The sequence below is a fragment of the Tupaia chinensis genome, unplaced genomic scaffold, assembly GCF_000334495.1.
Source record: "Tupaia chinensis unplaced genomic scaffold, TupChi_1.0 Scaffold000315_1, whole genome shotgun sequence".
NCBI classification, from domain to species: Eukaryota; Metazoa; Chordata; class Mammalia; order Scandentia; family Tupaiidae; genus Tupaia; species Tupaia belangeri.
The window spans coordinates 1,111,929-1,129,282 of record NW_006159808.1 but is presented as its reverse complement, the minus strand read 5'-3'; the positions used below and the strand labels follow the sequence as shown (position 1 = coordinate 1,129,282).

Sequence of the window (17,354 nt, the reverse complement as noted above, 5' to 3'; positions counted from 1 at the left end):
CAAACCACTGTGCCTGGGACTCAAACCACACCCAACTGTGTGGGAGTCCAGTGACGTAATCATTATGCCATCTGCTGGTTCTTCTAGTAGAATATTTGAACAAATAAGAAAATTTAAAAGTTCCCCAGTAGAAAATATGAGCCAGTGAGAAAATTTTAAAGTTTCTCTCCTTTTAAATTAATTTTGCAGTTTTTAACTGATTTTCTTTTTGGGCATGTTGATATTTTTGTTTATAATGATCAAGTAAATCAAAGAATTTATTGTTAAAAGTTAACTGATGAGAAAAAAACCTTTCCGATACTATGATTATACTACCTATTGGGAAAATTAAGTAAGGTAGAAATAGTTATTTAGATACAAAATAATGGATCTTTTTAAATAATTAAAATACAACAATAGTTTATAAAATGTGAAATTGTTTATAATATAATCTATGACGACATACAAAATGAGCTGAGATGGCGTTTCAAGCCCAGTGGTACAATCTGGCCTAATGAGATTTAATGGGTTGTCGGAAAAGTCATAACGTATTTTTTTTACTGTTTTTCTGTGCAAAAAGTGCATCATGAGTTTTCCAACGATCCAATAGTTTAATAAAGCTTATTACTCAAAGAAAAGTGTATATTTCCGTACTTGCTTAGATAATGTTCTTGATTATCTGAGCTGACCTAAGCTGCATGTTCTTGTTTTAGGCTTTGCGGCATCTGAAGGCAGTCTGTCTCAGATTGTCCATGGGTCCTTGCCTCATGGAAGCATGCTCGGCTGCCTTGTTTTCTCGCCTCATTATGAAACTTTCCTGGCAGTGGGGATTTCTACTAGGGTAATTTTTCTCATTTTTTTCTATAAAAATATTCAGTTAAGGATACTTGTTTTTTATATTATTGAAATATTTGGGGACCAGCAGATGGTGTAATGGCTACATCATTGGACTCTTATGTAGTCTACCGCAGTTTGAGTCCCGGGCCCGGTGGCTTAAACTCATACTGGGCGCGTGTGCGTGCGTGCCCAAGATCCCAAGAGGAGAAGGGAGGAGAAGGGTTTGCAGTGTGACCATCCCCCTTGGGGAGTGATTTCTCACTTTCTGTATCTCCACCTCTGTCTTTCTGGCGAGTGCACGCGCCCTATAGTAAAAACCTCTCAAAAAAAAAAAAAAAAACTATTGAAATATTTGTGGGGGCCAGCAGATGGCGTGATGTTTAAGGCACTGGATTCCCACACGTCAAACCATGATTCGAGTCCCTGACCTGGCAGCTTGCTTTCTTACTTTCCCTCTCTCTCTTTCTCTGTCTCTCCCTGGCCAAATTAAAAATAATATAATTAATTAATTTAATTAATCTGTAAAAAATATTGAATGGAGGAGAAGGGATTGCGGCATGGCCATCCATCCCCCCTGGAGGGTGATTTCTCGCTTTCTGTCTCTGTCTCTCTCTGTCTGTCTGGCGACCACACGTGCCCTATAGCAAAAACCTCTCCAAAAAGAAAAAAGAAAAAAGAAGAAACCGTAGGAAAAACAGTATTCTGTGTATTTTTATACATATCTTATTGAAGAATGTTTCACTTTACAAGTTGCTCTTTTCTGTCAGTAATATTTTGGGGATTTCTTGATGTTGAAACATATAGTTCATTCCTTTTAATTTTATGGTATTACATTATATGACAAGAATAGATTTTATTGGCAAGGTTACGACAATTAGCATTTTATTTGTCTCATTTTGCACAAATGTAAATTAGTCTAGAACAGTTTCTTGGATGATATGCAGTTTAGCTTTGATAGATACTGCCAAAACACCTCCAGCATGGCTGTCCTAATTTCCCTATCACCAACATGTGAGAATAACCATTGTTTTCTCAAATCCACGCAAGTCCTTGATATTATCAAATGTATTTTTTTTCCAATATGGTAAGCAAGAATATATGTTCTTTGTTGTTTTAATTTGCATTTCTGCACAGCAAAGAAGACAGAGTGATACGGCAACTTTCAGAATGTGAGAAAATAATTGCAAACCATATGTCTGTTAAGGGGCTAATATCTAGAATACAGGAAGAACTCCTATAGTCAACAACATCAACAGTGACACAAACAAAAATTTGGTAAAGAACTTGATAGACATTTCTCCAAAGATATGCAAATAACGGAGATGTCAGACATCTGTAACCACCAGAGAAATGCAAATGGAAACCCAGGAGGGTTGGCTCCCTGGTGCCATCCTGCTGCGTGCTATGGGGAGGGAGGAGTCCAGATCCCACATGACTAATGAGGGTCAAGTCCCAGATCTAGTAACTTATGCCTAGGACCCTGATGGGTTAGAGAATCAGAGGGAAAAGGGTTGCAGTGTGACCAGACCCCTCTGGGGGAGTGCTTTCCCTCCCTCCCTCCCTCCCTCTCCCTCTCTCTCCCTCTCTCTCTCTCTCTCTCTCTTACTTGTACCCCCTGGCATCATGAGATAAAACATTTTTTAAAACAGAATAAGGGGGCCAGCAGGTGGTGTGGTGGTTGAGGTGCTGAACTCCCACACAGCCAGCCACAGTTTAAGTCCCAGACCTGGCAGCTTGCTTTCTCACTTTCTCTCTCTCTTTCTGTCTCTCTAGTGAGTGCACATGCCCTATAGCAAATTTATAAATAATAATCATTAATAAATTAAATAAATAAATAATCCTTAAACACACACACAACAAATGAGATACCGTCACTTACCCTTTAGAATAGTGTGTGTGTGTGTGTGTGTGTGTGTGTGTGTGTCCACCAAATGTTGGTGAGGATGTAGATAATTTGCACAATTTGTGCAATGTAGGTGGGAATGTACGATGGTATAGCTAGTACAGAAAAGAGTTCGGAAGTTCCTCAAAAACTAAGTGGCATGACTCAGCAATCTTATTTTGAGGTCCATAGCCAAAAGAATAGAAAGAAGGATCATGAAGAGACATTAGCACTGCATGTGCATGTTCATGGTAGCATGATTCACAATAACCAAGTGTGGAAGCAGCCCACGTGTCCCACCGGCAGATAAAATGTGGTGTAGACGGACAATCGAATATTATTTAGCCATAGAAAGAAGAAATCCTATCACATGTTACAGTATGGACGAACCTTGAAAACATCGTGCTGATTGAAATAAGCCATCATGAAAAGATAAATACTATATGATTCGAGATATCTAGAGTAGTCAGATTCCTTGTAACAGAAACAGAATGGTGGCTGCCAGGGACTGAGGGCAGAAGGAAAAAGGAGATTGTTATTCAATGAATATAAGTTTCAGTTTGCAGGAAGAAAAGTTTTTAAGGATCAGTTACACAATAATATGAATATAATTAACACTACTGAACTGTATGCTTAAAAATGGTGAAAAGGATAAATTTTATATTACATATTTAAATTTTTATGTATTTATTTATTTTTAGAGACATTTTTGCTATAGGGCACCTGTGCTCACCAGAGAGACAGAGAGAGCTAGAGAGACAGAAAGCAAGAAATCACCCCCCAGGGGAAATGGCCACGCTACAATCCCTTCTCCTCCATTCTCCCATCAGGACTCTTAGGCACACACATACACGTGGCTGGCATGAGTTTTAAGCCACCAGGTCTGGGACACGAACTGCAGTTAACTATGTGTTACTCCAGCAATGTCGTCTAGCAATGTAACCATTATGCCATCTGCTGGTCCCGTATTACATATTTTTTAACCAAAATTTTATGTTGCTATTTCACCAGAGGCATGTGCTCTCACTGGAGAGAGACAGAGAGAAAGGAAAAGTAAGAAAACAGCACCCATATGGGGTGATCACATCACAATCCCCCTTCTTCCATTTCTCCCTCCTTTCTGGATGGGCCCACACGTAATGTGCCCAACCTGTTTCTCAAACCACCATGTCCAGGACTTGAACCATGCAATCAGTCATGTGGGATCCAGGCACTTTGACCACCATGCCACCAGCTGCCCCCACCCCCAAATTTTCTAACATAAAAGAAAATATCCCGGTACTCTGGTCCAATTCCATGCCAGTTATATCAGAATGTCTTGAAATGGGAACTTGGCACCAGTTTTCTTCAAAGGTCCTCAACTCCATGGCAGGTACCCTCTGCGATTACTTCCAGTGGTCCATCGCTGGTATTGACACCTTTGTCGCACACTCTCCCTGAGGGTACACTTGCCTTAGTGACTTGCTCGTGATGAACAGAGCACAGCAGAAGCTGTGGGTGTCACTGCCAAGGTTAGGTTAGGCGAGGCTGTGGCTTCTGTCTTGCATGTTCTCTCTGATCACATGTCCTGAGGGGAGCCGGCAGCCATGTCTTAAGGCCTTTGGGAAAGCCCCCCTAACCAGACTGAGGGCTGCCCATGGCTGTGTGAGTAAACTCGGAAGAACATCTCATCCCACCCACCCCATGAAAGGTCTTGAGTCAGGGGTGTACAGCTAGGCCACCCTCAGATTTCTGACTCACAGAAGTTATGAGATGAGATAATAAAATATTTGCTGTTTAAAACTACTATGTTTGGGAGAACTAGCAGTTAGCATAATGGCTATGTCGTTGGACTCCCACGTAGTCGGCCGCGGTTCGCGTCCCGGACCCGGTGGCTTAAAACTCACGCCGGGCGTGTGTGCATGCGTGCCCAAGATCCCGAGAGGAGAATGGAGGAGAAGGGATTGCAACGTAACCATCCCCTCTGGGGGGTGATTTCTCGCTTTCTGTCTCTATGTCTCTGTCTGTCTGGCGAGCGCATGCGCCCTATAGTGAAAAATCTCTCCAAAAAAAAAAAAAAAAAAAAAAAAAACTTTGTTTGGGGATGATCTGTTAAGTGAAATTAGATAAATAATACACCTCTTGATTCTGGTGTGCCTCAAAGTTCAAGAATTGCTGAGCTAGTGAGTATGTGGTTTCAGAAAAGTCTGGTCTTTTCCTGAGTCCACAGGGCGATCAGGAGCATGAACTGCTTGGCTGATGTTGCACAGCCAGTGGCTGAGGCTGGAACCGTCCAGCCCTCGCTTTAGTTAGTTAGGCAGGACTGTCCAGGAGTACAGGAGGCAAAACCTCGCAGCACCCCCAGGTAGGCTCTTGTCAGCAGGGGAGGGTTGCTAAAAACTGCAGGCAAGTAAATGGGCCCTGAGGCCGGACCACAGAGAGCACTGTAGTTTGGCCCTCAAAGCGATAGGTGGGAGAGGAGACAAAGCTCTGGGTGACTTATGCTAAAGAAGTGTCCCCATTTCTTAAGGATGTCATCACGTACCATAGGAATTTTCTCACTTGCCTTTGTAACTAGGTGTCAACATCAATTGTTCCTTCTTTTGACCCTACGTCTCTGTCCCTTACTGACTTACTCAAGAGGTGGAATCAGTGAGGAAGGGAGATTTTTCTTGCCGTTCCTTCAGTAAACTCCTGGTAGTCACCCATTTGGTTTCCCCTGAGGTCTTCCATTTCTAGTATCTGCCATTTCTGGGCATGGAGCAACTTTCTAGTATGAATACATCTGATTTTCTGTAGAAATGTTTACTTAACCCCTATTTTGGCTTCTGGTTTTCTTTGTTAATCCTAAATTGCCTCTTCCTGGTAAAGTTTCTTATCCATTGAGGATTCCCCCTTTTAGTTCTAGATAGGTTATGGATTTTCCTATTATTTTTACATCTTTTGAAAGGATTTAGGGATGGAAAGAGAGACTACAGTTTGTTCTCAGTCCAACCTCTCGAACCACTATAAATTTTATCTAGCACTAACAAAAATACGTGAAAAGATTTATCTCCTGTAAGTGGTATTCACTCAAAAACAGGATCTTGCATTTGTTAAAAAGGTTAATACATTTGTCATGAAGTTTACAATAAAACACCATTTGGTTAAATTTTTCTGAAGTGGTTTTCAAAGTCTGTCTTTCAGTTTTGTCGTAGGCGCTGTCTCTCCTGCTGTTGTTGTCCCTTCTATGCTGTTTTTGCAAGAAAATGGATATGGTGTTGAGAAAGGCATTCCAACCTTACTCATAGCCGCCAGCAGCATGGACGACGTCGTGGCGATCACTGGATTCACCACGTGCATGAGCCTAGTCTTCTCCCCAGGTAGCAAGAAATGCCACTGCCTAGTCTTTGTGACCCTCCCCTCCTTTAAAGTGGGTTTCTAGCCGTACTTCCGTATTTACTAAGCCAGACTTCAGCTTAAGACCCTCTTATCCTTCATAGAAAGTTCATACTGTTGGGTTGTCAGAAAAGTCATGATGTGGGACCAGCAGTTAGCCTAATGGCTATGTCGCTGGGCTCCCATGCAGTCGAGTGCAGTTTGAGTTCCAGACCCGGTGGCTTAAACTCACGCCAGGTACGTGTGTCTGCATGCCCAAGATCCCTAGAGAGAATAGAGGAGAAGGGGAACCAGCAGTTAGCGTAATGGCTATGTCGCTGGACTCCCACGTAGTCGACCGCGGTTCGCGTCCCGGACCCGGTGGCTTAAAACTCACGCCGGGCGCGTGTGTGTGTGTGCCCAAGATCCCGAGAGGAGAATGGAGGAGAAGGGATTGCGGTGTGACCATCCCCCCTGGGGGGTGATTTCTCACTTTCTGTCTCTATGTCTCTCTCTGTCTGTCTGGTGAGCGCACGCGCCCTATAGCGGCTCTCTCAAAAAAAAAAAAAAAAAGAATAGAGGAGAAGGGATTGCGGCGTAGCTATCCCCCCTGGAGGGTGATTTCTCACTTTCTGTCTCTCTGTCTCTGTCTTTCTGGTGAGCACACGTGCCCTATAGCAAAAACCTCTTTTTTTAATATATAACAAAAAAGAGAGAGAGAGAAAAGTCATGATGTATTTCCCTGTTTTTGTATGCAAAAAATGTGTCATGACTTTTCAGAATACCCAACAGATGGTTGGCCAGGTAGCACAGTGGTTAAGCAATATGCATTGGGAGCCCAATTCCACATGGCAAACTGTTTCACATCCTGGCCCTGGCAGCTTAAAAAATGCTAGGCACTTGTGTATGTGTGCCCCAAATCTGGATGGGATGGAGAAGAAAAGGAAGAGGGATTATAGCATGACTATGCCCACTTGGGGGAACTTGGTCTCTCTCTGTCTGGTAAGCACACATGTCCTCTGGCTATTATCTATCTGTCTGTCTATCTATCCATCTATCTATCTATAAATAAAAGAAAGCTCGTACTAAATGGGAGAAGACATTTCAGTGGGTTAAGAAACCATTACTTGGGACCAGCACATGGCGTAAAAGTTATGTCACTAGACTCCTGTGTAGTCAACTGTGGTTTGAGTCCTGAACCAGAAGGCTAGGAACTCACTCCAGGCATGTGTGCATGCATGCCCAGAGAAGAGGAGACTGGAGCAGGGATTGTGGCATGGCCGACATTCTGGGGGGTTGGGGGTGATTTCTCATTTTCTGTCTTTCTCTCTTTGTCTCTTCAGTGAGCGCATGCACCCTATTGCAAAAATCTCTCTTAAAAAAAAAAGAAAAGAAACTACTACTTAATATAACCATGTTTCAATTAATTCTACAACTAATATTACTACTTATCTGTTTATATTGGTTTGTAATTATATCAGTTTTCACTAAAAAATTTTAAAGGGCAGTATTACTGGTATTACTGGTTGCTCCATCATTAACATGGTTTAAACAAGTGGAGCCGGAACAATCATATGCCCTTCTGGTCATGGTGGGACAAGATCCCTGTCCAGTTCTGTCTCTCAAGGTGATATCTGACCCTGAATGTTACTGTAAAAATTGTGAAAAAAGCTATTTTCCTCCCTGGCTGCTTGAGGATATACCACCATCATGAATGACACAGTAACCATCCAAACCAGAAAATTCATGACCAACCAACTACTTCAGAGGAAACAAAAGGTCATTGATGTGTTCACCCCGGGAAGGCAACCGTACCTAAGACAGAAATTTGGGAGAAACTAGTGAAGATGTGCAAGACCACAGCAGATGGCATCTTTGTGTTTGGGTTCAGAACCCATTTCAGTGGTGGCAAGACAACTGACTTTGGCATGATTTACAATCCTTTGGATTATGCAAAGAAAAATGAGCCCAAACATAGACTTCAAGACATGGCCTTTATGAGAAGGAAAAGATGTCAAGAAAACAGCAAAAGGAATGCAAGAACAGAATGAAGAAAGTCAGGGGGACTACAAAGGCCAGTGTTGGTGCTGGCAAAAAGTCGCAGGAGTAAAGATTCTGCAGTGACTATCTGCAGTGATTGTGTGGGTTTTTCATGAGAGGATTAATAAACTAAAAAAATTTTTTTTAATTGAAAATAAACATTTCCACATTTTGTGATTGCTTTAATTATCTACACTGTTTGAAATTCAGTCTCTGTATTATTGAAGTACCAAAATGTTTTTAAGTCAAAAACTAATAGATACAGTTCCTCTCTTTTTTTCTCTTTTTACAAGTTTTTGCCATAAGGCACATATACTTCCCACAGAGAGAGAGAGATAGAGACAGTGAGAGAGAGAGAGTGAGAAACCACCTCCCATCCCCCAGAAGGGATGGCCATGCTGCAACCCCTTTTCCTGCATTCTCCTCTTGGGATCATGAGCACACACGCACACCTGCCCAGCATGACTTTAAGCTGCCGGGTCCAGAACTCAAACCACAGTTTACTATGTGAGTCCAGCAACATAACCATTATGCCATCTGCTACCCCGTTTGCCAATATCCTCATTTTCTTCATACATCGTATTCTGATTTAATGTAATTATCCATGTTCTCACTGAGCTTCTTTAACACAGTTATTTAAACTTCTTTGTGGAGTAAGTCACAGAGCTCCATTTTAAGGAGTTGGTTTCTAGAAATTTATTTTCATCCTTTGATTTGATCACGTTTCCCAATTTCTTTGCCTTGTTATTGTTGTTAGCAGGTATTTGGGCTTTTAAAAACTTTCCACATTTATCAGTCTTTATTAACTGACTTTACACAGAAGGCTTTAACTAATCAATCCAGCTGTAGATTCTGGGGCCTCTCAAGCCTTTTCTAGAGATATGTGCTTTCTAGGCTTTTGCATGCAGTATCCAGACTAGAGATGCCCAGTCCCTTTTCGTGGCACTCTTACTCCCTTTGGTGTCTGTCAGTGGTACTGCGTGTTCTAAGGTGCTGCAAGTCTCTTACCTTGCCTGTTCTCTCAGCACCGCCATCCCCCGCCCCATGCACTGCCCACACTGGGAGTCAGGTGAGACAGAAGCTAGCATTTCAGGCAGCCTTCCCAAAACATTTCATTCTGCTCTTGCCCTCCTAGCAGAGAAGCTACAATTGGGTATTTTTCCCAGTTGTGCCAACCTGTGCCAACTTGGGGAAGGGCTGTCACAGGTATAGCCCTTAGTCATTCCCTTAGTCATTTCAATACCACTTTTCTTGGCTTTGCACTTCCATGGGGTACTGCAACGTATCGATTATGGACTTCCATAAAGGCTTTTGGACTGTTGTTGTTCAATTGGTATCTTTCGGAGAATCAAGATTTGGGGTTTCCTATTCTGTCATCTTACTTTTTTTTATTTTTGCTATAGGGCACATGTACTCATCAGAGAGACAGAAAGCGAGAAATTTACACACACATACCCGCAGGGGAATGGCACGCCACAGTCCATTCTCCTCTTCTCTCTGCTCCATTCTCTCCTCTGGATCTTGGGCACACACGTACATACGCCTGGCATGAGTTTCAAGCCATCAGGGCCAGGACTTGAACAACAGTTGACAAGGCAGGAGTCCAGTGATAGTAACATTACACTCTCTGCTGGTCCCTCTGCCATCTTACTGATATCACTCTTTTTCTATTATTTTTAGAGAAAAAATATCTTTAAAATATATACATACGTACTTTGTGAGTTCAATACCCAAAGCATTACTGAACTTTTTTGTGACTTTGGACCATTATTTTGTGTGTTTATTTTTTTGTTCTCTACTTACTGCAATAAACTACAAACTTATTTATTTATTTATTTATTTATTTATTTATTTATTTATTTATTTATATATAAATAAAACATTCATGGATATAAAATACACTGGAAACAATTAACCCTTGGATATTTCATGTTTTGTTTCTGAGAGAGATTTTTGCTATAGGGTGCGTGCACTCACTGGAGAGACAGACAGAAAGTGAAAAAGCACCACCTCCAGAAGGGATTGCCATACCGCAGTCTCTTCTCCCATTCTCCTCTCAGGATTTTGGGCATGCATGACACACACGCACCCGGCTTGAGGTTCAAGCTTCTGGGTCCAGGACTCGAACCACAGTCAGCCATGTGGAAGTCCAGAGCTTTAATCACTACACCACCTGCTGACCCCAACCTTTGGATATTTCTAGGCTTGGCCCTAGGATAAAATCTTTTATGTTGTTGCTTTTAAATTATTTTATTTCTTAAATATTTAAATCATTTGTTTATCTTTATAGTGGTACATTAGAGAAGAATCATTAATACAGCCCTTAGAAGCCACGCGGTAGGTGTTACAGGAGCTCCCTTGTCAATCTCTGTCCGTTTTCTACCCCACCTGGTCTTTTAGGGCTTTTAGGTTAGAAACAGAAGACAAGCACATTGTGACTCACTACTTCTTTATTTTGTGGGCTATTTATACATTGGACATCTTTTTTTTTTTGAGAGAGGTTTTTGTTATAGGGTGCATGTGCTTGCCAGAAACACAGAGACAGAGAGACAGAAAGTGAGAAATCACCCCCTAGGGGGATGGCCACGCTGCAATCCCTTCTCCATTCTCCTCTGGTGATCTTGAGCACGCACGCACACGCGCCCGGCGTAAGTTTTAAGCCACAGGGTCCAGGACATGAACCGCGGTTGACTACATGGGAGTCTAGCGACATAGCCATTACACCCACTGCTGGTCCTACATTGGACATTTCCAAGTTGTATGTATATATTAAATTGTTTTAGAGTACATACTTGATCAAACATATCTACATATGGTTTCACATAGGTCGCTAGTCCAAGTCCATTCCATCTATTATTTTCTGAACAATGCTTGCCTTTCTTCACGAAGCACTTAGATTTGGTTTTCTGATGTGTTGTGTATGTCAAAGTATTTCTCTGTGAAATATTCTCCTCACCGTGTGCCCCTGCAGGTGGTGTCATTAACAATCTCCTGTCCTCTCTGCGGGATGTACTTATTGGTCTAATGGTAGGAACTGTTTTAGGAATTATTCTTCGATATTTTCCAAGTGGAGATCAGGTAAATAAAAAATTACTCTGTTTTGTACAAGTGCAATATTAGATGTTTCTTTCAAAAATTTGGATATTGAGGGACCAGCAGTTAGCATAATGGCTATGTTGCTGGACTCCCACGTAGTCGACCACGGTTTGTGTCCCGGACCCGGTGGCTTAAAACTCACGCCGGGCGTGTGTGCGTGAGTGCCCAAGATCCCGAGAGGAGAATGGAGGAGAAGGGATTGCAGCATGACCATCCCCCCGGGGGGTGATTTCTTGCTTTCTGTCTCTATGTCTCTCTCTGTCTGTCTGGTGAGCACATGCGCCCTGTAGCAAAAAACCTCTCTAAAAAAAAAAAATTTGGACATTGGGAAGGTGTATGAAATATTAAATTTATGCTTAACTCTTTTCCCCAAAAGTAGCCTCTGATGCCTACTCTGTACTTAAAACTGAGTACAGTAGTGGCTTACACAGGCCAGTGGCCTTCAGGGAAGTCCACTTCCTGACTTGGCAAATAAGAAATACCAGAAAAATGCCAGTGCTTATACTGATACTCAGAGTATCCCTCTCCATTCTGCCCTTTGCCCTTTCTCCACTAAATTGCTACTGATATTGGACAGTTTTTCCTAATCTTTTCTCCTCAATTTTTTCCTTGAACATTTTTGAGAGAGATGGGTTCCCATTTATATTTCCGTATTTTTTACTTAAATTCACTTCCACTTTCTTTTGACAAAGAGAAGACTATTAACATAACCCTTTCTTGCCTTAAAGGATGTGCTATGACTCCCATGTTTCTGTAACGTCTACGTTCATTTACCTATAACAATTATTTTGACTAAAGAGAAACTCAAATATATTTTTCTTTAAAACTTCAATGGATATAGTATATATAACTGAATGTTACATGGCTTTCTCTATTCTCCTTCATTTATAATTTAAGTATTACAACATTCTCACTGACATTAGTATCAGAGATGTGATTCATATCATGGATATGAAACTAAAATTGGCAAATTTTGTTACTTGGTCCAAGTCTGTTAAGATATTTAGTAAGACTATTTAAATTTTAAGCATTATTTAATATAACATTTAGAGACATGATATCAGTCAAAACAAGTGACAGTCTCAAAACTCGTGTTATATACTTTATGTAAATTAATTTTGAAATATCTATCTAATTCTAGACAAAACTTACATTTAAGAGAGCACTCCTTGTTTTGAGTATGTGTCTTTCTGCTGTCTTAGGCAGCCAACGCATCGGCTTACACGCATCTGGAGGGTTATGCACGCTAGTGCTGACTTTCATTGCAGGGACAACATGGGCCGACGAAAAGGTAAATATTTCTAACACTTTATTTCATTTTTATCTGTGCCAGAGGGCAGTGCACTCACCAGTGAGAGACAGTGCCAGGGAGGGAGAAGGAGAGGAGAAAGCACCACGCTGAGCCCTGGTCATGCTCCAATCCTTCTCCATCTCTCTGTTCTGCTGGGATTTTTGAGCACCCATGCACACACACCCAGCATATTTTTCAAGCCGCCAGGGCTAGGATTCAAACTGCTCGATCAATCATATGGAATTCAACACCCTTAACCACCAGACATGGGGCCAGCCAAATATGTCATTAAAAAAAAATAATAAAAGGTGAATATTTTCCCATCTATAATGGACATACACCACATGGCATGGTGGTTGAGGCACTGGACTTCTGCATGGCTGACCACAGTTTGAGTCTCAGAACTGGTGCTTGCTCTCTCTCTCGTGTTCTCTGGTGAGGGTGTGTGCCCTATAGCAAGTGAAAGAAAAATGATAGTAATAATAAATAAAATTGAATAAATCTTTGTTTAAAATGGGCATACAGGAAATCTCCTTTTCTAGTAGTAGGGTGTGTCCTTGATGATGTGTGTAAGTCAATCAAGGATGTAAAATATTTAGGAAAAGCACCTGGGAACATTGTAAAGTCAGAAGTTATCACATCAGGCTTCTCCTTTTCTCAAGTTTTACATATGTCCTTAAAATTTTAGTTATACAATTAACCCATGAAAGCATGCTTATAAAAGTTGAACGTAGGCCCAGACACGGTGGCACGGTGACAGTGAATGTTCTGCAGTGCTGCAGAACATGTAAAGAGCCAGGGTTCAGATCCCAGGTCAAACTGTAGGTACTGGCACCTGCGATCCTGGCTCACGTGTGAGGCGTGAGATCCTGTGGAAATTGTTTGGTTTTCTCTCTCTCAATCGCTTTCTCATGAAAATACATAAACTCTTAAAAAGATGAAGACCTAGCCATTACCCAGTAGTTAGCGTAATGGCTATGTGGCTGGACTCCCATGTAGTCGACCACAGTTTGAGTCCCAGGCCGGGTGGCTTAAACTCACGCCGGGCACGTGTGCATGTGTGCCCAAGGTCCCAAGAGGAGAGTGGAGGAGAAGGGATTGTGGCATGGCCATTCCTCCTGGGGGTGATTTCTTGCTTTCTGTCTCTCTGTCTCTCTCTTTCTGGCGAGCTCACGCACCCTGTAGCAAAAAAAAAAGATGAAGACCTAAAGAATAAAATGTAAAATATTCCTTTATCCTTTACTGCTCTCATATACCAAATCTTCTTTGCAAAACTAGTCATTTTGTCTAACCAGTCCTTTATGTATAAACATGGAGATCTTTCTCTTTTGCCTATGAAAGAAGAAAGAAAAAAGGAAGGAAGGAAAAAAGGAAGAAAAGGAGGAAACTTACATTTTTTCCCTAAAACATAAAAGATAGTAATGTAAAGCACTACTAAAAAAATAATAAAGGTAGTGTAGTGGTTAAGGCAGCTGGATCTCAAATGGCCAACTGTGCAGTTCAAGTCCCAGACCCAGTGGCTTGGAAAATGGGCCAGGCGCCTGTGTGTACATGCCCAAAATGCTGAGAGGAGAGAAGAGAAGGGCTTGCCGTGTGGCCACCCCCTCCTGGGGAATGATTTCTCAGCCCCCCACCCCCAGCCATCTCTCAGGTGAGCACACGCATCCTATAGTAATGATGATGATGATGAATGAAGTACAATTAGATAAATAAAATGAAAACTACTAGAACTCCTTTTTATATGATAGAAAATAAAAACAAACAAGATTAAGTGGGTTTCAAAGATTAAAAGTAACACATAGGATAGTGTGCTATAAAGAAGAAACAGTAATACTGTTTTTTTCTTTTTCTTTTTAAAAAATGTTACATGTGGGACCAGCAGTTGGCGTAATGGCTATGTCGCTGGACTCCCATGTAGTCGACCGTGGTTTGAGTCCCGGACTCGGTGGCTTAAACTTGCACCAAGAGCATGTGCGTGCGTGCCCAAGATCCTGAGAGAATAGAGGAGGAGGGATTGCGGCGTGGCCATCCCCCCTGGGGGCTGATTTCTCGCTTTCTGTCTCTCTGTCTCTCTCTCTCTTTCTGGCAAGCACATATGCCCTATAACAAAAACCTCAAAAAAAAAAACCCAAAAAGTTACATGTATAAATATGGCAATCAGAAAACTGTAAGGGAATAGTTATGAAGACAGTTTGTGCCCCAAGCATTGGACATCAGAGTTCTTATTTATATTCTGTAAAAAACCGTAAACCCAGACTTGGACTAAAATCTCTTCATCCAAATTCCTGGAGAGGAGCCAAAGTATTGGCACACCAACAATGTCATGTGCATTTTCTTGTAAACTTTCAGTCGAGAAACAGCATCTGGACGCATTCATTCTCAAAAGGGGGAGCTGGACAAATAACCAAATAAGAATATAATACACACTTTTGATTTACTTCTAAGGAAAAAAAAACTTGAGTTATTCAATGCAGGTCCTCTGGAAGCAGGCCTAACAGACTACTAGAATTTTTTCCCTGGAAGCTTGTGACATTTGAGGATTCATGTTCATGATGCTGGGTTCCAGGGTCATTGTTAGTGGAGGTCTTCCCAGTTCCCCTCAGGAAGCCCACATGTCCCTGAAGCTAGTATGTTCTTCTTCTTCTTCTTCTTCTTTTTTTTTTTTAAGAACTATTTAACATTATTTATTTACTCATTTTAATCTGACCAGAGAGGGACAGAGAGAGAGAGAGAGAGAAAGTGAGAAAGCAAGCCACCAGGTCTGGGACTCGAACCAAAGTCCATTGTGTGGGGGAGTCCAGCACTCTTAACCACCACGCCACCTGTTGACCCCACTGCGGAGGTAGTATATTCTTATCAGGCATGAGGTAATTCTCTCTCTTATCAGTTCCTTTACCAAAAACAGCTAGAACTTTTTTTTTTTTTTTAGAGAGAGTTTTTTTTGCTATAGGGCGTGTGTACTTGCCAGAGAGACAGAAAGCAAGAAATCACCCCCCAGAGAGGATAGGCATGCCACAATCCCTTCTCCTCCATTCTTCTGTCAGGATTTTGGGCATGCACGCACACCTGCCCAATGTGAGTTTTCAGCTGCCGGGTCAAGGACTCAAACCTCAGTCAACTACATGGGAGTCCAGTGACGTAACCATTATGCCATCTGCTGGTCCAAACAGCTAGAACTCTTACTGAACATGTGTGGAGCCCTAAAGCCCTCACTCATTCTGTGACAAAACGACCAAATAATATTGTTTATTTTATAGTTTTATAGGTTTATTTTAATCAAATTCTAAATTTTTTAACTTAGTCAAATACTAAATGTTTGAATGAAATAATTAATGGACTCAATTTTTATTAACTTTTCACATTTCTCCTGTAAGTAAAATATCTTAAGTTTGTTAAATGTTAATTGTGACTGTAGGCCTTCATGGTGCAGTTGGTGGTTTACTGGACTGCACTGCAGAAAGCCACGTGTCGACTGGCTTGAGACCCTGGCCTGAAAACATGCCGGGGGGCCAGGATGCCGACGGGCTGGAGCACTGGAAGGAGGGGATCACAACATGACACGCCTGGTGGAGGCTTCCGTTCTCTCGCGCTCTCCCTCTCTCTCGCTCTCTCATGCACATGTGCTCTATCGTGAATTAGGGGAGTGAGAAAGAGCTGGCCCTGCGGCATACTGCTTGAGGGAATTAGATCCCACATGGCCAGCCAGTTTGAATCCCAGCTACAGCAGCTTAGAAAACATGCTGGGCAGTGTAGGTGCATGCCCAGGGTCCCAGTGTGATGGAGAGAGAGAGGAGGGGATTGTGTGACCAGGCCCCATTGGGAGGTACTTTTCCTCTCACTTCTTTTGTCTCTCTCTGGCCAGCTCACACACCCTTTGGAAGTTGAAGAAGAAAGAGGAAAAGAAAAGAGATTTTTTTAAAAAGAATTATTTTATTTAACTTTATTTATTTACTAATTTTAAGTTGCCCAGAGATGTACAGAGTGAAAAAGAGAGAGAGAGGGAAAGTGAGAAAGCAAACTACCAGGTCCGGGATTCGAATCACAGTCAGCCATGTGGGAGTCCAGCCAGCCCCGAAAAGCGATTTTTATAAAAAGTGACTTTAAATCTCTGAAATGCAGTTATTTTTATATATCTTGATAATTATAAATGTATTTATCTTTTTCATAGATTGGAGTCCAAAGGCTTATTGCAGCTGCCTGGAACATTTTTCAACCTCTTCTTTTTGGTTTAGTTGGAGCAGAAGTAAATGTTTCATCTCTTCAATCAAATACTATTGGTAAGAATAATTAGCACACAAAAAAATGTAAGATTAAAAAATATTTAATAAAACTATGAATGCTTTTAGTTAAAAAATAATTACTTATTTTATTTATTTATTATTATTTTTTAATTTGACCAATGAGAGACAGAAGCAAAGTGGAAAAGCAAGCTACCAGGTCAGGGACTCAAACCGTGGTTGACCATATGGAATAACCACCATGCCACCTGCCACCCCTGTTTTTGATTTTTATTTACAGTATATCTTTAAATGACTACAAGGGGGACCAACAGTTACCGTAATGGCTATGTTGCTGAACTCCCATGTAGTCGACTGGGGTTCGAGTCCTGGACTCGCTGGCTTAAAACTCACACCAGGCGGGACCAACAGTTAGCGTAATGGCTATGTCGCTGGACTCCCGCGTAGTCGACCGCGGTTTGCGTCCTGGACCCGGTGGCTTAAACTCACGCCGGGCGCTTGTGCGTGCATGCCCAAGATCCCAAGAGGAGAATGAAGGAAAAGGGATTGTGGCGTGGCCATCCCCCTGGGGGGTGATTTCTCGCTTTCTAGCTCTCTCTCTCTCTCTCTCTCTCTCTCTCTCTCTGTCTGGCGAGCGCATGCGCCCTATAGCAAA

General features: G+C 41.9%; 1 protein-coding gene across 10 annotated transcripts in view; it reads left to right on the top strand.

The window, feature by feature from the left end:
• SLC9B1 (solute carrier family 9 member B1) overlaps positions 1-17,354 on the top strand; it is a 60,304-nt gene that overhangs the window by 33,442 nt on the left and 9,508 nt on the right. For all 10 annotated transcript variants that reach the window (XM_014588859.1, XM_027772918.1, XM_014588857.1 and 7 more), the window contains 5 exons: positions 693-820; positions 5,864-6,039; positions 11,046-11,152; positions 12,312-12,461; positions 16,630-16,738. In XM_014588859.1, coding sequence (XP_014444345.1) covers positions 693-820; positions 5,864-6,039; positions 11,046-11,152; positions 12,312-12,461; positions 16,630-16,738 — 670 coding nt within the window. The remainder of the gene's footprint in view (positions 1-692; positions 821-5,863; positions 6,040-11,045; positions 11,153-12,311; positions 12,462-16,629; positions 16,739-17,354) is intronic.